The sequence below is a fragment of the Cyanistes caeruleus genome, chromosome 9, assembly GCF_971803275.1.
Source record: "Cyanistes caeruleus chromosome 9, bCyaCae1.hap1.1, whole genome shotgun sequence".
Classification (NCBI taxonomy): Eukaryota; Metazoa; Chordata; class Aves; order Passeriformes; family Paridae; genus Cyanistes; species Cyanistes caeruleus.
Window position 1 is genome coordinate 4363459 of NC_141709.1, and position 14749 is coordinate 4378207.

The 14749-nt window shown below is 46.0% G+C and overlaps 1 protein-coding gene across 6 annotated transcripts in view; it reads left to right on the plus strand.

Moving 5' to 3' along the window:
* The first annotated feature begins 1015 nt into the window (after nucleotides 1-1015).
* COP1 (COP1 E3 ubiquitin ligase) overlaps nucleotides 1016-14749 on the plus strand; it is a 147428-nt gene continuing 133694 nt past the window's right edge. For 2 of the 6 annotated variants that reach the window (XR_015273962.1, XM_023931699.2), the window contains exons 1-2: nucleotides 1016-1116; nucleotides 13268-13407. Coding sequence is in view for 4 of the 6 variants with exons in the window: in XM_023931699.2 (XP_023787467.1) it covers nucleotides 13331-13407 (77 nt within the window). In the remaining 2 variants the exon portion in view is untranslated. Of the gene's footprint in view, nucleotides 1117-3485; nucleotides 3585-13267; nucleotides 13408-14749 lie in introns of those variants that run through there. The other 4 variants (XR_015273961.1, XM_086842588.1, XM_023931698.2 and 1 more) reach the window with 3 other exon arrangements.

The window sequence follows — 14749 nt, forward strand, 5'->3', positions numbered from 1 at the left end:
CCACAGGAAAACCAAATGGTTTTCCCATGTCTTCTCTCTTGGAAAAAACAGATCAAGTTTGGCTGAAATCTTGCACAGAATTTCAGGTTGAAGCAAATCCCTGGGAGACAATTTCTGCCTAAATGTCTGTGTTTTGGCATAGTTCTAAGTAGTGGGAAACAGCCCCATAACGGGAAGTATTGAGCAATCTCAATAACAAGCAGTGTTATCTGCCCTGTTTACAATAAAACAATTAATTATCATTAATTTACCCTCTTTGCCTTTGAAGAGGATTTCCAGACTGGGAGGCAGGGGGGAGAGACAGAAGACCAAAAAAAAACAAAAAAAGAGAAGAAAGCAATGGAATTAGCCAAGTTAGCCAAGCACCTCCAGACTTAAATCACTCTAGATCTGTGAGACAGCATGAGGCAGAGCAAGGAGAGGTGTTAAAGGCTGTGGATGGGAGACCTCTGAGCTCATCTAATAAACAAGGAACAGGTTCCTGCCACTGCCATCTCTGATCAGGACCTTGAAGAGTTGGGTAATATAAGAGGAAGTTCCAAGCATGAGGTGGTAGGAGTAGGGCAGCAGCACTTCCAAAAAACAGTCCTGGAGAGTGAAAATTGAGCGCTTTCACAGTATTTGAGACCATTTCCCTCTGTGCAGAGTGGGGAAGCAATGCTTGTGTTGGGATTCTCCATTGCATTGGTGAATGTGATTTGCAGCCTGCCTGAAAGCAGGACACCCACAAATTTTTGTGGAAGTGCTCATTTTGGAAAGATTTCCAGCCTGAAGAATTTGTGGTTTGGAACGTCTAGAGAAGCTCTAGGTAAGCACTTAAAATTTGGGGAACCAAGGCAGACCCAGACCCTTCAGGCCAGTGCCTACAGCAGGGTACCAGGCAGCACAAGTTGTTTCCCCACTTCTGCAGCCAACATGGTAGGTTGAAGTGGGGTGAAATGACCCCCCTGACCATGCACCTTCTTTGATGTCACCATGGTTGCCTGGGACACAGGTACTGAGCATCACGGCTGCTGCTATTGTGCAGTCTGACCCACTGAGCCACCAAGATGTTTTGAGCCATGTCTGGCTGTCTTCTGGAAATTCCTGCGTAGATGGTGCCAAAAGATCACCCAGGTTTGACAAATTTAGCTTGCTGTAGTGTCAGATGACTGTCCACAAGCCAGGTTGATTTCATAGCTGCTATAAGAGCAGGGACAACAACCAAATACTTGGAGAGAAACCCACAAGCCCAAAAGGTGGTTTTGTGCAAAAAAACACCCTTCACCGAGCTTAAGTCAAGCAATGAAATATTCATAGGACACTAAAGCAGTGGGCTCCCTGGCTGCCTCCTTATGGGAATCCAATAATACTGGAGACAGCCTTAATTCAATATTCAAAAAGCCTCTTTCTCTTTCCCTCTCTTTCCATCTCCTCAATGTCTCTTTGGGTTCAGAGACCTTTTGGAAACCTCAGCTTTATATGCTGGATGCATTAGTGGAGAGGGAACTGTGTAAAAGAGGAATGGGGGAAGAGTGGGAGCATGAAGATGGGGATCACACACAGGGCAGCTGGTGATTTCTGGTCCTTAGGCAGTCTGAGGATTCTTGGCTACAGGATCTGAGCCATCTCTTTCCAAAATCATGTTTGCATAGCTTTTTTGGGGCAAGGCCCACACTTGTGCTCAGCCATGGCTGGTTAGGAGCCAGCTCTGGTCCAAGAGATGTGTGACCATAGTTGCGTGGTCCTGTGTTCCCACAGACAGACTCATTGCAAAACAGGATGCCTGGCTCAGCTGCAGTGGATGTCAGCAGGCCTGAGACCATTTTTGGTTCGGCATCTATTCTGCAGGAAGAAGTCACTGAAGAGAGAGCCTTTGTCCACTAGCATGGACTGAAAATAGGGATAGCTGGGCCCAGGTGCTCACATGGATAGAGCTCTGAAGACCCAATGATGTGGCTGCTGTTCTCAGAGAGTCAACATCAGTCAGGGTGAGGATGTGGATGCTGGCAGAGCTTGAATGAACCATTTGGGTGCTTCCCAGTTGTTGCTGATGCTACAGCTCTCGATCCCTGAGGTGGAAGAGCAATCCTGACATTCTCCTCCCCATTTCAGAAGGAGGCAGAAGTCATGTTCTGAATGGAATTGCACTGAGCTAACCTCCAGAAGTCAATACTGACATACAGCTACTCCATGCTAGGAGATGGGCACTGTTTCATGCTGCAACTGGGTGGGAGGGAGCTGCAGCTCTACTGGTAGGAGGGTTCAGGGAATTACTTGCTGCCCTTTGAAATAAAAAAATAGTGGCAACAAAGGGTATAAGCAGTGGGACATAGCTTTCCACACCATCCATGGACACCAGGGGTGCTGGATGCTGTAGATACTGAAGCTTCACACACCTCAGACAAATTCAGGGAAGAAAGTCCCCCATTTGTCATCAGTAGCTTTGAATGACAATGCTCTATACATGTTGCAGAAAAGTGAAGATTTAGAAGAGTAACAGCTTTCCAAGCACTTAGCACAGTATTCCCCCCACTCCCCACCCTGCCCAGAATTCTTTCCCGGAGAGTATTTAAAATCCAATTATGTACTCCACAATGAACTGGTTATTTGGTTTCTTCTGGCATCTCCCAGTCACGAATGCCCTCGAGCAGATCAGTTTCAACCTTCAGAAAACCTTTCTATTAGCATTTGATCTTGTCAGGCTCTTTTTATAGCCACTCTTAGAGCTAAGTGGGAGCCACTAGAAGGTTACCTACCACGATGGAGCATGCAGACAGAGGCCAGATAGCAGGGACAGGGTACAGTCCCCATGCAGGAGGCTCTAGAGCACCAATGATGGTACAAACAATTCACAAAAGTTGTGAGAAATGGACAAAAGTCAGGTTCATGCTCATGTGCTGGGGTGAGGATGGAGAGTTCCCTATTGGTCTGAGCTGCTTTCCATCTCCAAGGCAGAGCAGGAGCCCTTTGGGGAAAAGAAAGGTACCATCACCTTGGTCTGGGGCCTGTGCTGGGCATCCCACAGGAGAGGGTGAGCAGGATGCCTGCAAGTCCTTTCGCACCTTCTTCAAGAGCTTGCATTAGCAAGGCCCCAGCCAAACTTCATCAGGAACCTGACATGCTGTCTCCCCTTACTGTGTTTTCCATGGCAGAAAAGAGATTTCTTTCTCTCTTCCTTGTTCTAGCATTTCCAGGCCTGATGCTGATCATGCAAACACAGTGCAGACATTCTTTCTCCTTACTGGTCTTTTCTAGATTCTGGTTGCAGCTACACTTGCAATTATTTTAAGACTTTCTGGCAAAGAACCAGTCCAAGATTATTGCTTTGTAGCGCATTTCCCTGGACATTTGGAGCCAGTGCAGATCTCCTGATGGGATCTCAGGAAGCTTTGTCCCTTGACTCCTTGCTGGTTCTCCAGCTGTGTCCAAGCCCTGTCACCCCATAACACTTCCTGGCTCTTCCTTTGGGGCCACCCTCTCCCCTTTGTGACTTCAAGCCAGGTGAAACAGCTGGACTACATCTCCTAAGGGGAGCAGGAACCTTCTGCTTCTGGAACACTTGGCACTGTCTGGCATCACCTGGTCCATGAACAGGAGCAAAGGTACGGTGCACCCAAAGAAAGCTCCCAAAAGGCATGGCTGATTCACTGTCAAACAGGAATTTGACACTGTCAAATGACATTGTCAGGCTCAAACTCTTCCCTGTCTGATGTAGAATCTCAGACCCAGCATGGCAAACCACAACCCTAACACAGTTACAGCTGTAATGCCATAGCATTGTTGTGTGTTTAGCCTGGAGGGGCAAGGCAGGTGTTTTATTCCATGGCAACGTGTCCCTGGAATAGGTATTTACCTACTCGAAAACTATTTGATTTGTGGTGAACAGAGATGACATTGCTTGGTTTTCTCCAGGTTTTGAGTTATACTTTAACTCCCAGTTTCAGAGATCCAAACCAGGCTTTTTCCAGTATATGAGGTATTGTTCTATGATGACTCTTGGTGAACACCAGGATATAGTTGATGGATCTTGCAGACTACATTGGGAACAGAAAGCAGAGATATGCTTCAGGTGGGAAAGTAAGGTATAAAGAACGTCCAAACAAATTTACATGGGAGATGTGTGGCAGAACAGGGACAGGATATGGGGTCTACAGTTACAATCCCCTCATCTTGATCCATTTCTTCTCAAAGACAGCTTGAAAATCCTGGAGATTCCTCTTTGCCCAAAGGTGATGGGTGAAGGACAAGCTCTGCCCCATGCAGCAATGGGTGCAGGGGTATTCCCACAATCCCACCTGCTCCCAGTTTCTCCCTTGATGAACCCCCTGAGGAGGTGGGGCCACCCACAGATCCATAAGCCTTCCAAGAAGACCTTTGTGAGGAATAATGCATCTGATGGATGTTGCCTGTCTGCATGAATCATCTGCCAGTAGGTCACGAATTACTCAGATGTGTCTGTTATCCCGAATTATTCCCTGATTCACGTGGCAGCTTACGCAGGAGTTCCTTGATTAGACTGATCAATATCAAACGCCCTGGCTTGCTGGCCTGACCTTCTCATCCATGTAAGCCTCTAGGCCATAAACCATTCTTATCCAAAATCTTGACCTCATGTTTAATTTTATCACCGTTGACGTTAACGGAGGTTAGTTAGGATTGAGCACGCACTGGAAGTTAAGCTTTCCTGTACCAGGGCCTCCATGCATTTCCTGGCCCTGACTGATGACCTGAATTCAAGGATGCCTTTTCCCTGGCTTCGACAGGCTTCAGCTTGGCACACGCATAATTCCTGGAATCAGTTCTCCACCACTGATGATGAATCAATCATTTGCTTTCTGAACGTGTTCCACAGAATTCCCTCAGCCTTCAACATGCTGGCAGGCTTTCCCACCACAAAATTAGTTGGCTCTACAGCTTTTGGGATAGTGAGCACCCCATGTATGGTTTCTGTCTGGAAGCAAATGGATTTAAACATTTGAACTTTTGTGGGATGATCTTTTTCAGCAGGCCTCAGACTTGGTGAGAGCCAGACTCAACAAAAAATGTTGGTAGGCAGAGGGTGGTTGAGAAGAAGGAATGGGGCATAGAGCTGGTGTATTGACATCAGCCTGATGCATCTAGGGAGGGTTTTTACAGGTTCAGAAGAGCCCTGACCTCACCTGAGTGGTTAGATGGAATATCTCTATGATGCTCAAGTTCAACACACCTCACATATCTGTAAGACTGGTTGGTTTGCTTTGTTGTGTAAAGCCAGAAAATCATCCAGGCTGATGAGTGAAAAGACAAGCTATGGTTCAATCCAGGACCTGATTTATCCCAGGTATTTGGGACAACTGGCACAGATGGGATGGAAAACTCTCACATAGCTGCTCATTCAATCCTTTGGTCATTGAGAGATATCGGACAATAGCTTTTCTGCAATAACCAGCTTTTGGATGGCTGAAGCTAGATAAAACAAATCCTACCTCTTGGTACCCACCTGCACCTCTGAAGATCTCTCCCACTGTCTGCACATCCCATTCTCCAAGGTCCACTTCCATACATTATCTCCCACAGCTGCTGCGTGAGGAAGGCTAAAGCTTCACAGCCAGCAGTGAGAGAGGAACAGGTAGGGCACCTCAGTTCACAGGGCAAACCTTATATGGCCTTCTCCATAGCAGATCCTTCTGCCAGGAACTTCACACAATATCTCCTTGGGCTTCACTAGTTTTAAGGTCAGAAAGCTGTTTCCCCCATTTTTCATAATTCTTTTGCTACAGTTTAAACCAATCACTTCTCACCTTTTTCTCAAGAGACAGTTATTTTTCCTTTTAGGGTGGTTTTGGGTATATTTGGAGCCTGTTTCTACACCCTCTCCTCAGTCCTCTCTGCTCTTGGTAAACTGCCCCAGCTCCCTGGTCTTCCCATGCTGGCTTGTTTTTCTAAACTCACACAGTAAGTTTCCAGTATTTGTGAGGCCACTGAAAACCAAGATTCATCCATCTCCACAAGCTGATTGTGAACATCCAAGAGAAGAGCCCAAAGTCAGATTGAGAGCAGCCTTGCAGAGATAGAGGGTAGCAGTGGGTGATGTGCACTCAGCCTCCCCTTTGAGGAAGGGCTGAGAGAATTGGGGTTGCTCTGCCTGACAGACTCCAGGGAGACCTTATTGCAGCTTTTCAATATCTAAAGGAGACTTAAAAGAAAATGGAGACTTTTTACCAGACCATGTCATAATTTGACAAGGGGGAATGGCTTCCAGCTGACAGAGGGCAGGTTTGATTGGATATCAGGAGGAAATTCTTAAATATGAGGGTGATGAGGCCCTGACACAGAGAAGCAATGAATTTGATGCCCCATCCCTGGAAGTGTTCAAGGCCAGTCTGGATGGGGCTTGGAACAATTCAGTCTAAGGTGTCCCTACCTATGGCAAGGGTTTAGAACGTTCAAGGTCCTTTCCAGCCTAAACCATTCTGTGATCCTCAAACCACTATTTGGACTTTAGAAAGGTGTCCCTGCTTTCCTAAAGACACACAGTTCCAAAGCCTGGTAGGGAAGTTCAATGGGGCAGGGGATCCCCAGCATCTCTGGAAATCACATCACACGAGCTTGAGTGCCAAAAACAGCACTGGGGGAAGCTGAAGGCTGAACATTGGCCCAGTGTGTGGGTGCTATATATTGGCATAATAGAGAACACATTTCCAAAATGGAATAAATCATTTTTTTTTGCCAATAAGTTTAATTGTTGAACACTGTCTCTCTTCAAATTATTCATGAACAGATGACAACTTTCTCTAATCATTAGTCCTAATTATTCACTCCATCTCTCCTATTAATAACATGTAGGCAGCAGATTGACAGTAAACAGCTCCATGCAATTATTTTGCTTAGTGAAGTTTGAAACAGAAGCAGTGCCAGGTATTTCTGATGGGGCACAGATTGCATGGCACATCCCTGCCTACCCACCACGTGGCTATGAAATCGTAGAACCGCATTTCTGGTGTGAATGCCCCCATTTGCAAAATGAACATGTGCCAAAAAGCTGCTGGTTCCCAGGCTCATAGGCATTTGTTTGAATATCATTGAACAGTGAATACAAAGAAGGACCAAAGCAAATATATTTTACAGAGCTCAATAAATCACCAGCCTCAACTTTGCAGGAAGCAGCTTTTTCCAGGTCCACAGTGTATCTGTATATTGACAATGAGAAAATTTCCCGCATGAAACTAGGCATGATTTATTGCAAGGGTACATGCAGAGTATCCAATATTTAATTAGCATGATGTCAATTAGCTAGATCACATTGGTTTCCTCCATTCACACCATGATCTAAACATAATAAAGCACCTGAGCTGTATTTGCAACCCTCTGCCTTCCTTTCCTCGTTACCTGGGCAAGGATGCTGGACAACACCACACCATCAGTAAGTTACTTAAAGCTTAATGGTTTTAAGAGCATTTGAGGTTGTAGCCCTAGATTTCACCTTTAGCAGGAAATAGAAATAGGAATCTCCTTTATGCACATAGAGACCTAAATTTAAAGTCTTAAGGCAGGCAAAAATTGACTGCTCCCAAGCATGCACTCATCCCCTGGAAGCGGCAGCTGTGGCATTAACTGGACAAAAATTCCTGCAAGAGGAAATGTATTGACTTTTGATGGGGAGGGCTCCTGTCTTGGTTTTAAATTCACTCAAGATGTAGAGTTTATTCAATTATCAGCTGTCTTTAAACTGGAATGTGGCTTCACTCCAAATATCAGCTGGGCAGGGGAGATGATGACAACCAGGTTAACCCTTTGTTCACCTTCCAGCAAGACTGAGGGTGGGCAGCAGGATGGCACTGAGCTATTTGGCACACATCCACCATGCGCTTCCAAGGTTAAAGCTTTTGGCTCTGTCCCTGACACACAGAAAGGGATTTGACACTGGCTATGCCTAGGAGGACAGGTGGAAAAAAAAAATCCATGTGGTGTGGTACCCAATGGGAGGATGCTCTGTTCACAAGCCCCTTTTTGTAAGGAGACCCCATGCAGTACAAAGGACTCTCTGTCCTCAGGGGAGACCCAGGGCTGTAAAAACAAAGAGAGACACCGGGAAAGCGTCTGGTTCATTATTCCCCTCTGAAAAGCCCTCCAGCTTTTTAAAAGAAGTCTCTGGCTATGAAGGGGGTGTGGATTAAGACTGAGATTCATTGGAAGAGGCAAAGAGGAGAGCTGGCAAAATTTAAATCCTCCCCAAATGCCTTGGGACGCATGGAGGGTTTGGGGCTGGCAGCTGGGCCCACATGCCAGCAGATGGGGATCCTGGGAGAGGTCAGAGCTGCAGCAGCATATAACATTTTGCTCCTCTAGATGCATCTGAGGCACCACTCCCATAGAGGGAGGTTGCTTTAATGCCACTGGTTTTGCTGGGGCTGTAGAGCCATGCTCACCAGTGGCTCTGGAGACCAGCAAGAAACTGGATAGAAAGCAAGCACCAACCAGTACAATTTTTTGAGTGCTGCTCAAAGTCTATATTCAGCCATAAATAAAACTTCTGCTAGAGTAGGAAGGTTGTACTCTATTTGGGATGTTAAAGCCCAGACCTGCTGCTTTCTGGGAATCCCTTCTGTGTTACACTGCTCTGACTCGAAGCTCACAGCACCATCCTTGCCTCTTGCTGTCGGCTGGGATGCCCCTGCAAAGCAAGATTCACTCTCGAGGGAACCGGGGAGCAGAGCCCTTCCCGGCAGCAGGCAGAGATGGGAAGCTGCATCTGTCCTCTGTGAGAAGGACGGTAAATGGCCTCTTGTCTTTGTCGTTACCTCACAGGATGAGTCTGGGAAGCAGCAGGCTGCAATAACCGGGTGCGGAGCATCTTCACCTGGGCTGAGTTTGCCCTCTGATGGCAAGCGCTGGTACTGAGAAGAAGCAAATTAAAATCATGTCTTCCCTACTCCAGCTAATCGCCCCGATGCTAAAGCAGCATGTTAGAGTGCTGCTGCCATGAAGGCATCCTCAGCTCCTGGGCTGAAGTTTTTCCCAGTGAGGGCAGCTTCTCCATGACAGCCCAAATTGTGCCCTGCCTTACACAGGCCTGGGGGAGACAGGGGTGAAACTGAAGCAATGCAGGGATGCTACAGCAGCTCAAAGAGGGTAACAAGGCCACAGAAAGTTTTTTATGGACCAGTTTTAAAAAGAAACAAAGGAAAATAAAATCCTGTGAAGACAGGCTGGGAGATCTGGGAGTGTTCAGCCTGGAGAAGAATTCAGAAAGACCCCAGAGCCCCTTCCAGGTTCTAAAGGGGCTCCAGGAGAACTGGAGAGGGACTTTGGAAAAGAGCCTGGAGTGTGGAGTGGCTGGACAACTGGAAATGGCTTCATACAGACAGAGGGCAAGTTTAAATGGGATATTAGGAAGAAACCCTTTCCTAGGAGGATGGTGACACACTAGAACAGGTTGCCCAGAAAAGCTGTGGTTGCCCCATCCCTGGAAGTGTTCAAGGCCAGGCCGGACAAGGCTTGGAGGAACCCGGTCTAATGAAATTTGTCCCTGCCTATGGCAGGGGGTTAGAACTAGATAATTTTTAAGGTCCCCTTCAGCCCAAACCATTCTAAGATTCTATGACTTTCTACCTGCCATCTAGAGCTTACACCAAACAAACAGCTGACTTGTTCCAGGGGGTTCTTGCAGCACTAACTAACCCCTGTTTCCAGCCATCCACCCAGCCTAGCAAAGAGACAGCAGGCAGGGGAAGCAGCCAAGGAGCTGAGGGCTGCCCCACACAGGGGACAAGCCAGGAGCCCAGGGTAACCCCAGCACAGCAGGGCACTCATCAGAAAGGGTCTAGCCTGAGCACAGCAGGGAGGGCTGGATTCTCATAACAGGGTCCACCAGCTCTCAGACACAGCAGAGGAGTCAGATCCTAGGCCCATCCAGAGGCAATAGTAGATGAGGCAGGACTGGTAACCAGCTACCTACCAACAGCAGAAGCACTAGCTCCCACCCATTGAGGTGGGAACCCATCCCCCTACATCCCTAAGGAGAAGTCCTGGGATTACCTTAAATATAGTGCCTAGGCAAACTGCCAGAGGATGTGTGTGTGGAGGTCCCAGATGAGGCTCCTCTAGGCAAGCAACACTTCTTGTGCCCACAAGGTCCTGACACCTGGCATGATGCTGTCTCTCTCTGCTGAAAGAAAAGCTGTGGCAGCCCCAAGCCTGGAGTGTTCAAGGCTAGGCTGGATGGAGCTGGGAGCAACCTGGTCTCATAGAAAGTGTCCCTGCCCATGGAAAGGGGGACTGAATGACCATTAAAGTGCCTTCCAACACAAACCATTCTGTGGTTCTATGACTTTTGCCTTCCATAAAAATAAAGGAGGGAGCTTTTGGAGATAGCAGCACATGCTCATGTTTGAAGATCCAAATGCAGTCCACTAAAACAGACTTGTTTCATACTGTAAGGGCACATAAATACACCATTGCCATCATATTTTGTGGGAGGGAAATCAGCCTAGACAGAGACAGATCATCTTCATAAAAATTATTATTACAGTAAGACAAAAAAGTAATAGACATGGTGTACCAGCTGAGTAGGAGTGACAAGAGGGGCTGAGTTTGGCCACGTTTGGGGGGTGTCAATGGGAGCAGGTAAGGAACAGCTGAGCCTTGCAGCTGTACTGCATAAGAACCAGAGAGTTTGGCAGAGCTTCAGCATCCCAAGATAGACTTGGGGTTGCACCAGTCTGGGACAAGCCTGTGTGTGTGAGAAACCATCTCTACCCATGCTTATACCAAGCAGAGGGTTTAGTTAATATTTGCCTATAAAACCTACTCCTAATATGAGGTCAAACACTCCTGGAGCAAAAGGACGTGGCGTAAGGGAACCTTCACTCTACCCCCAGACACATCCATTACAATGTGGTATCTAATAATAAGATGGTATCATCATTTTTTCCTGTGTGAAGGGAATTTCATAATTTTGAGCAGTGAATCAGGTCTTTCTGCTGCTGTAGGTCAGACTCCTCTGTAGCTTTGCTTCAGTGCACACACATTGAAACAGCAGTTCCATGGATATTTCTTTTAAGTTCTCTATAGAGCCTGGAAACCTTGAAGACAGTATTTCAGTATTACTGAAGAATCACCGAATTATTTTAACCTCATTTTAGTTCACTCAAGTGAAAATTTCTCATCAGAAGACAAGAATGATGTAATTTTTTTCAGTGCAAAAATGACACTTCTACCATATACCTTTTTTTGTTTTTTGCTTTAAAAAATCTGACCTTTTTAAACACAGCAATAAATTTAAATATTTTATTTTTGCTGATTTTTGGTTTCTGAAAGGGGTTAAAACATTTTTGCTTAAAATCCCTATGTCAGCTTGGAGCTAGCTTACGGCTGAGACATCAAATTTCATCTTGCAAATAGCAAAGGTGTTGTTAGAAAGCATTGAAAAAAATATTTGAGACCTCTGTATAATCTTAAATAGAGTAGCTCCCTCCCTCCCTCCTAGCACTACTTGTTTTTTGCACTATTAAACTAGAAAAGAAATTTTAAAAAACCAATGAACCAGCTCAGTCCTCCACAGTTCCTGCTCTTCTCATATCCCAAGCAGCTTTAGTTAACCTAAATTGTATATTTTAACAACAAAATAATATTTCAGAGTCAAGTTTCAGGTGGTGACCAGACACATACCTGAGTTTCTATATGACCAATTAGTTCCTATCCCTGTATCAAAGCACAGTCACTAAGTGCATCATGCCCCCTCCTCAAGGCTCTTTGCTGTGGAGGAGATGTCTGCTGTGGGCAGGGAGCACTGAGCTGTGTTCCTCCATCCCCTCCACATCCCTACCTCTCTGTGCCTGACTTCAAGAATTGAAATTCAGAGATGTGTCCTGGTTTCTCTCAGTGAACTGGAAGGAGGTACCTGATGGTAAGAACTAGGTCTCCTGAATGGCTTTGCTGCAGGTTCAATCCAGAAGTTGCTGACGGCCTAATTTTCAGATTTATGGAGCATTAAGAATTCCCATTGACTCTGTAACCAGGTGATGAATCTGTCTACGCTTCATTTTTCTCAGCTATAAAATGGGAGAAATGGCATTTCTATCACTGACTAGCTGAGAGGTTAATGCAGTGATTATTAATAAAGTTCCCTAATAACCTCTGGAGCAGCAATTCCCAAGCCAGGGTGGCAGTTCCTAGCAGGGTTTGCTGAGCTCCTGAATGGACTAACGGACCCAGTGGAAATTAGGTGGCAGCAGCAGGCTCAGAAACAGAAGTAGAAGCAATTTTCCTAATGAGTCATCACCAGACCAGAACGGAGCCCGGAGCCTGGGAGGTGACTGTCACTTCTCCCAGACATGCAGCCCATGGATCACTGTGTGGAAGAAGTCTCAGTCTCCCTGCAAGATGATCCATGCAGAGTATCCTTAATGATTTCTGTGGCTGTGCTGCCACTGGACATCACAGCTGCAGCTGCTTGTTGCAGGTAACTGGAGCTGCAGCTGCAAATGTCACAAACTAGGGGGTTGTATTAAGTAGGGTTTATGTACCCAAAAGAGAAGAATCTTACACTGCTATTAAAGTTCATTCATCTATAGACAGTACTTGATTTCTCCTTCCTTTAATGCCATGGGTAGTGTGTCTTATCTCTTTGACAGGATCAGAACTGATACTTTGATAGGACATTGTCAGTGACTGGCTTCAGAGGCTATAAAACACAGAAAAGTAAGAACAGATTCCTCCAGTCAGTCTTACAAAATGTACATCTGTCAGAAATACCAGTTTGTGTAAAATAACCACTAAGGACTATAGCTGGAGACAGCTTATCCCAAAGAAACTGATTTGTTTGCAGCCTAAGTTTCAGGCCACTTGTGAGTGGGTGATATTTGGGTGCTTGATCCACACACCTTTGAAGGCAGACAGACTTAACTCCATTAAAATTAAGTGAGGAAACACAGGCAATCCTCTGGAAGCAGGACCTATGAAATGTGTGCTACATGAGGGTGCAGGTGTCCCCACACCAAGACTTTCCCCTCTGTCTTGAGCCCATCATGAGTTGTGCTTCTATGCAAGATTCTGGCCTGCAGGCAGTGCAAAGGCACGCTGATGGCTGGAGGAGACAGAAAAACCTCTCACAGCTGATCTATCCTGTTTCACTCCTGTATCCTGGTCACTGAGAATAATCACAGTGTTGTTGATATCTGGGCTAAATTAAACTAATTCCTAGAGCTCAACTTGTACTAACAAGGACTAGAAGGTAACTGACAAATCATTGTTCCAGTGAACTTTAGAACTTTTTCTATGTCCTTTTTCCTGATTTTACACACAGGTACCTCTGGGAAGTGGCATCCAACCTTCCTTTAGGCTGCATACATGCATTGAGGAACTAGAAATGCAAGGTAACCCCGGGAAAGAAGTGTCTCCAGGAGTCAGAGGCTGCTCTGGATGTACCTGGGCAGTGAAAAGAAGGTATTCACTCAAAGGGTCTCCAAGAACTCATAATGGTATCCTAAAGCTCAGGAAACATGGAGATCTTCCCTAGGTATTGAAGTGCTGGGTGTCACACTCATTGCCAGGGCGTAGAGGATGCTGTGAAGGCCAGTTATGTATAGGCATAAGTGGTGATATATTTGATCTTTAACAGCTTTTGCCAGTGTCATTTTTTCCTCCCTGAAGCAGTCAGTAACGGCATCTGCAAGACTTTTCAAGGATCAGCCAGTATTTCAGTGTGAAACATGGGCTTGTGCACTTGCTAATACTACTGCTTACTACTTCAGAAAGTGCATTATAGACACTCATCCATAAAGCTTTTGATCCCTCTGGAAGAGAAGGAAATGAGACTTCCCTTTCTCTTAGCAATAGAAAATAAGAGGCACACAGACACCAACAGTTGGGCTGAAAGAAAGGATGAAATAACAGCAATTCTCTTTTGCTTCCACTGAAAACAAGGGGAATCACTACATTTCAATGACTTTATGGAGCTAGTCTTGAGACCTGCCAGTCAGAAAGCTATTTACAGAAAGCAGGGGAACCCAATGGCTAAAAAAAAAAAATCCAAAACCGAAAGAAAACACCAAAAAGAGCCCCCAAAATGATATTAAAAAATGTTTTTAATGACAGCAACAAAGAGTTAAATCACGGGAGTGACTCTAATGGCAGATATCAGCTTGTAAAGGTGAGACTGCTGACCTGGACCTCACAGGAACTCTGCCTTTGAATTTCCTGGCTTGAATCAAATTCCTCAGAGATGTTTTGGGTTTTGCTGACTCCCTTGGTGAATTTTCCCAGCATGAGGGGTAAACATACAGAGGCAGATACCCAATGGTATTCCAGCACCTCTGAGATGGGAGGTCACAAGGAGCACTCCGCAGCTCTACCGCTTCAGCAGCATCCCCAGGGTAAATCCAGGGCTGTGTTTTGCTGCGCTGCCTTTGGGACATTTATTATCCAGCATCCCTGCCAGCCTGCTGCATGCCTGGGAGGTCTCCTGACCAATACTGTCCACCTGAAGCACCTTTTTTTTCTCTCAGACCAGTTTTACCAGTTGCCATACTGGTTTTACAGCTCACTCTGCTGTCCCTACTGGGAGGAGTGCTGCAGCTCTGATCCTTTTGGGCGTTTTCCCATACCTGGGTTTAGGATTAACCGAATGCCCTAATGTTTCACCAGCTGCCTCCCCAACTCTAGACAAGTAAAGCTGACTGCAGACTATACAGTTACTCAATGCAGAGGAGGCAGTATGTTTCCATAGGCTGTTGAAAAAGAAATGAAAGGGAACAGCAGGTATCCCTCCACAGTACTTCTGGCCAAG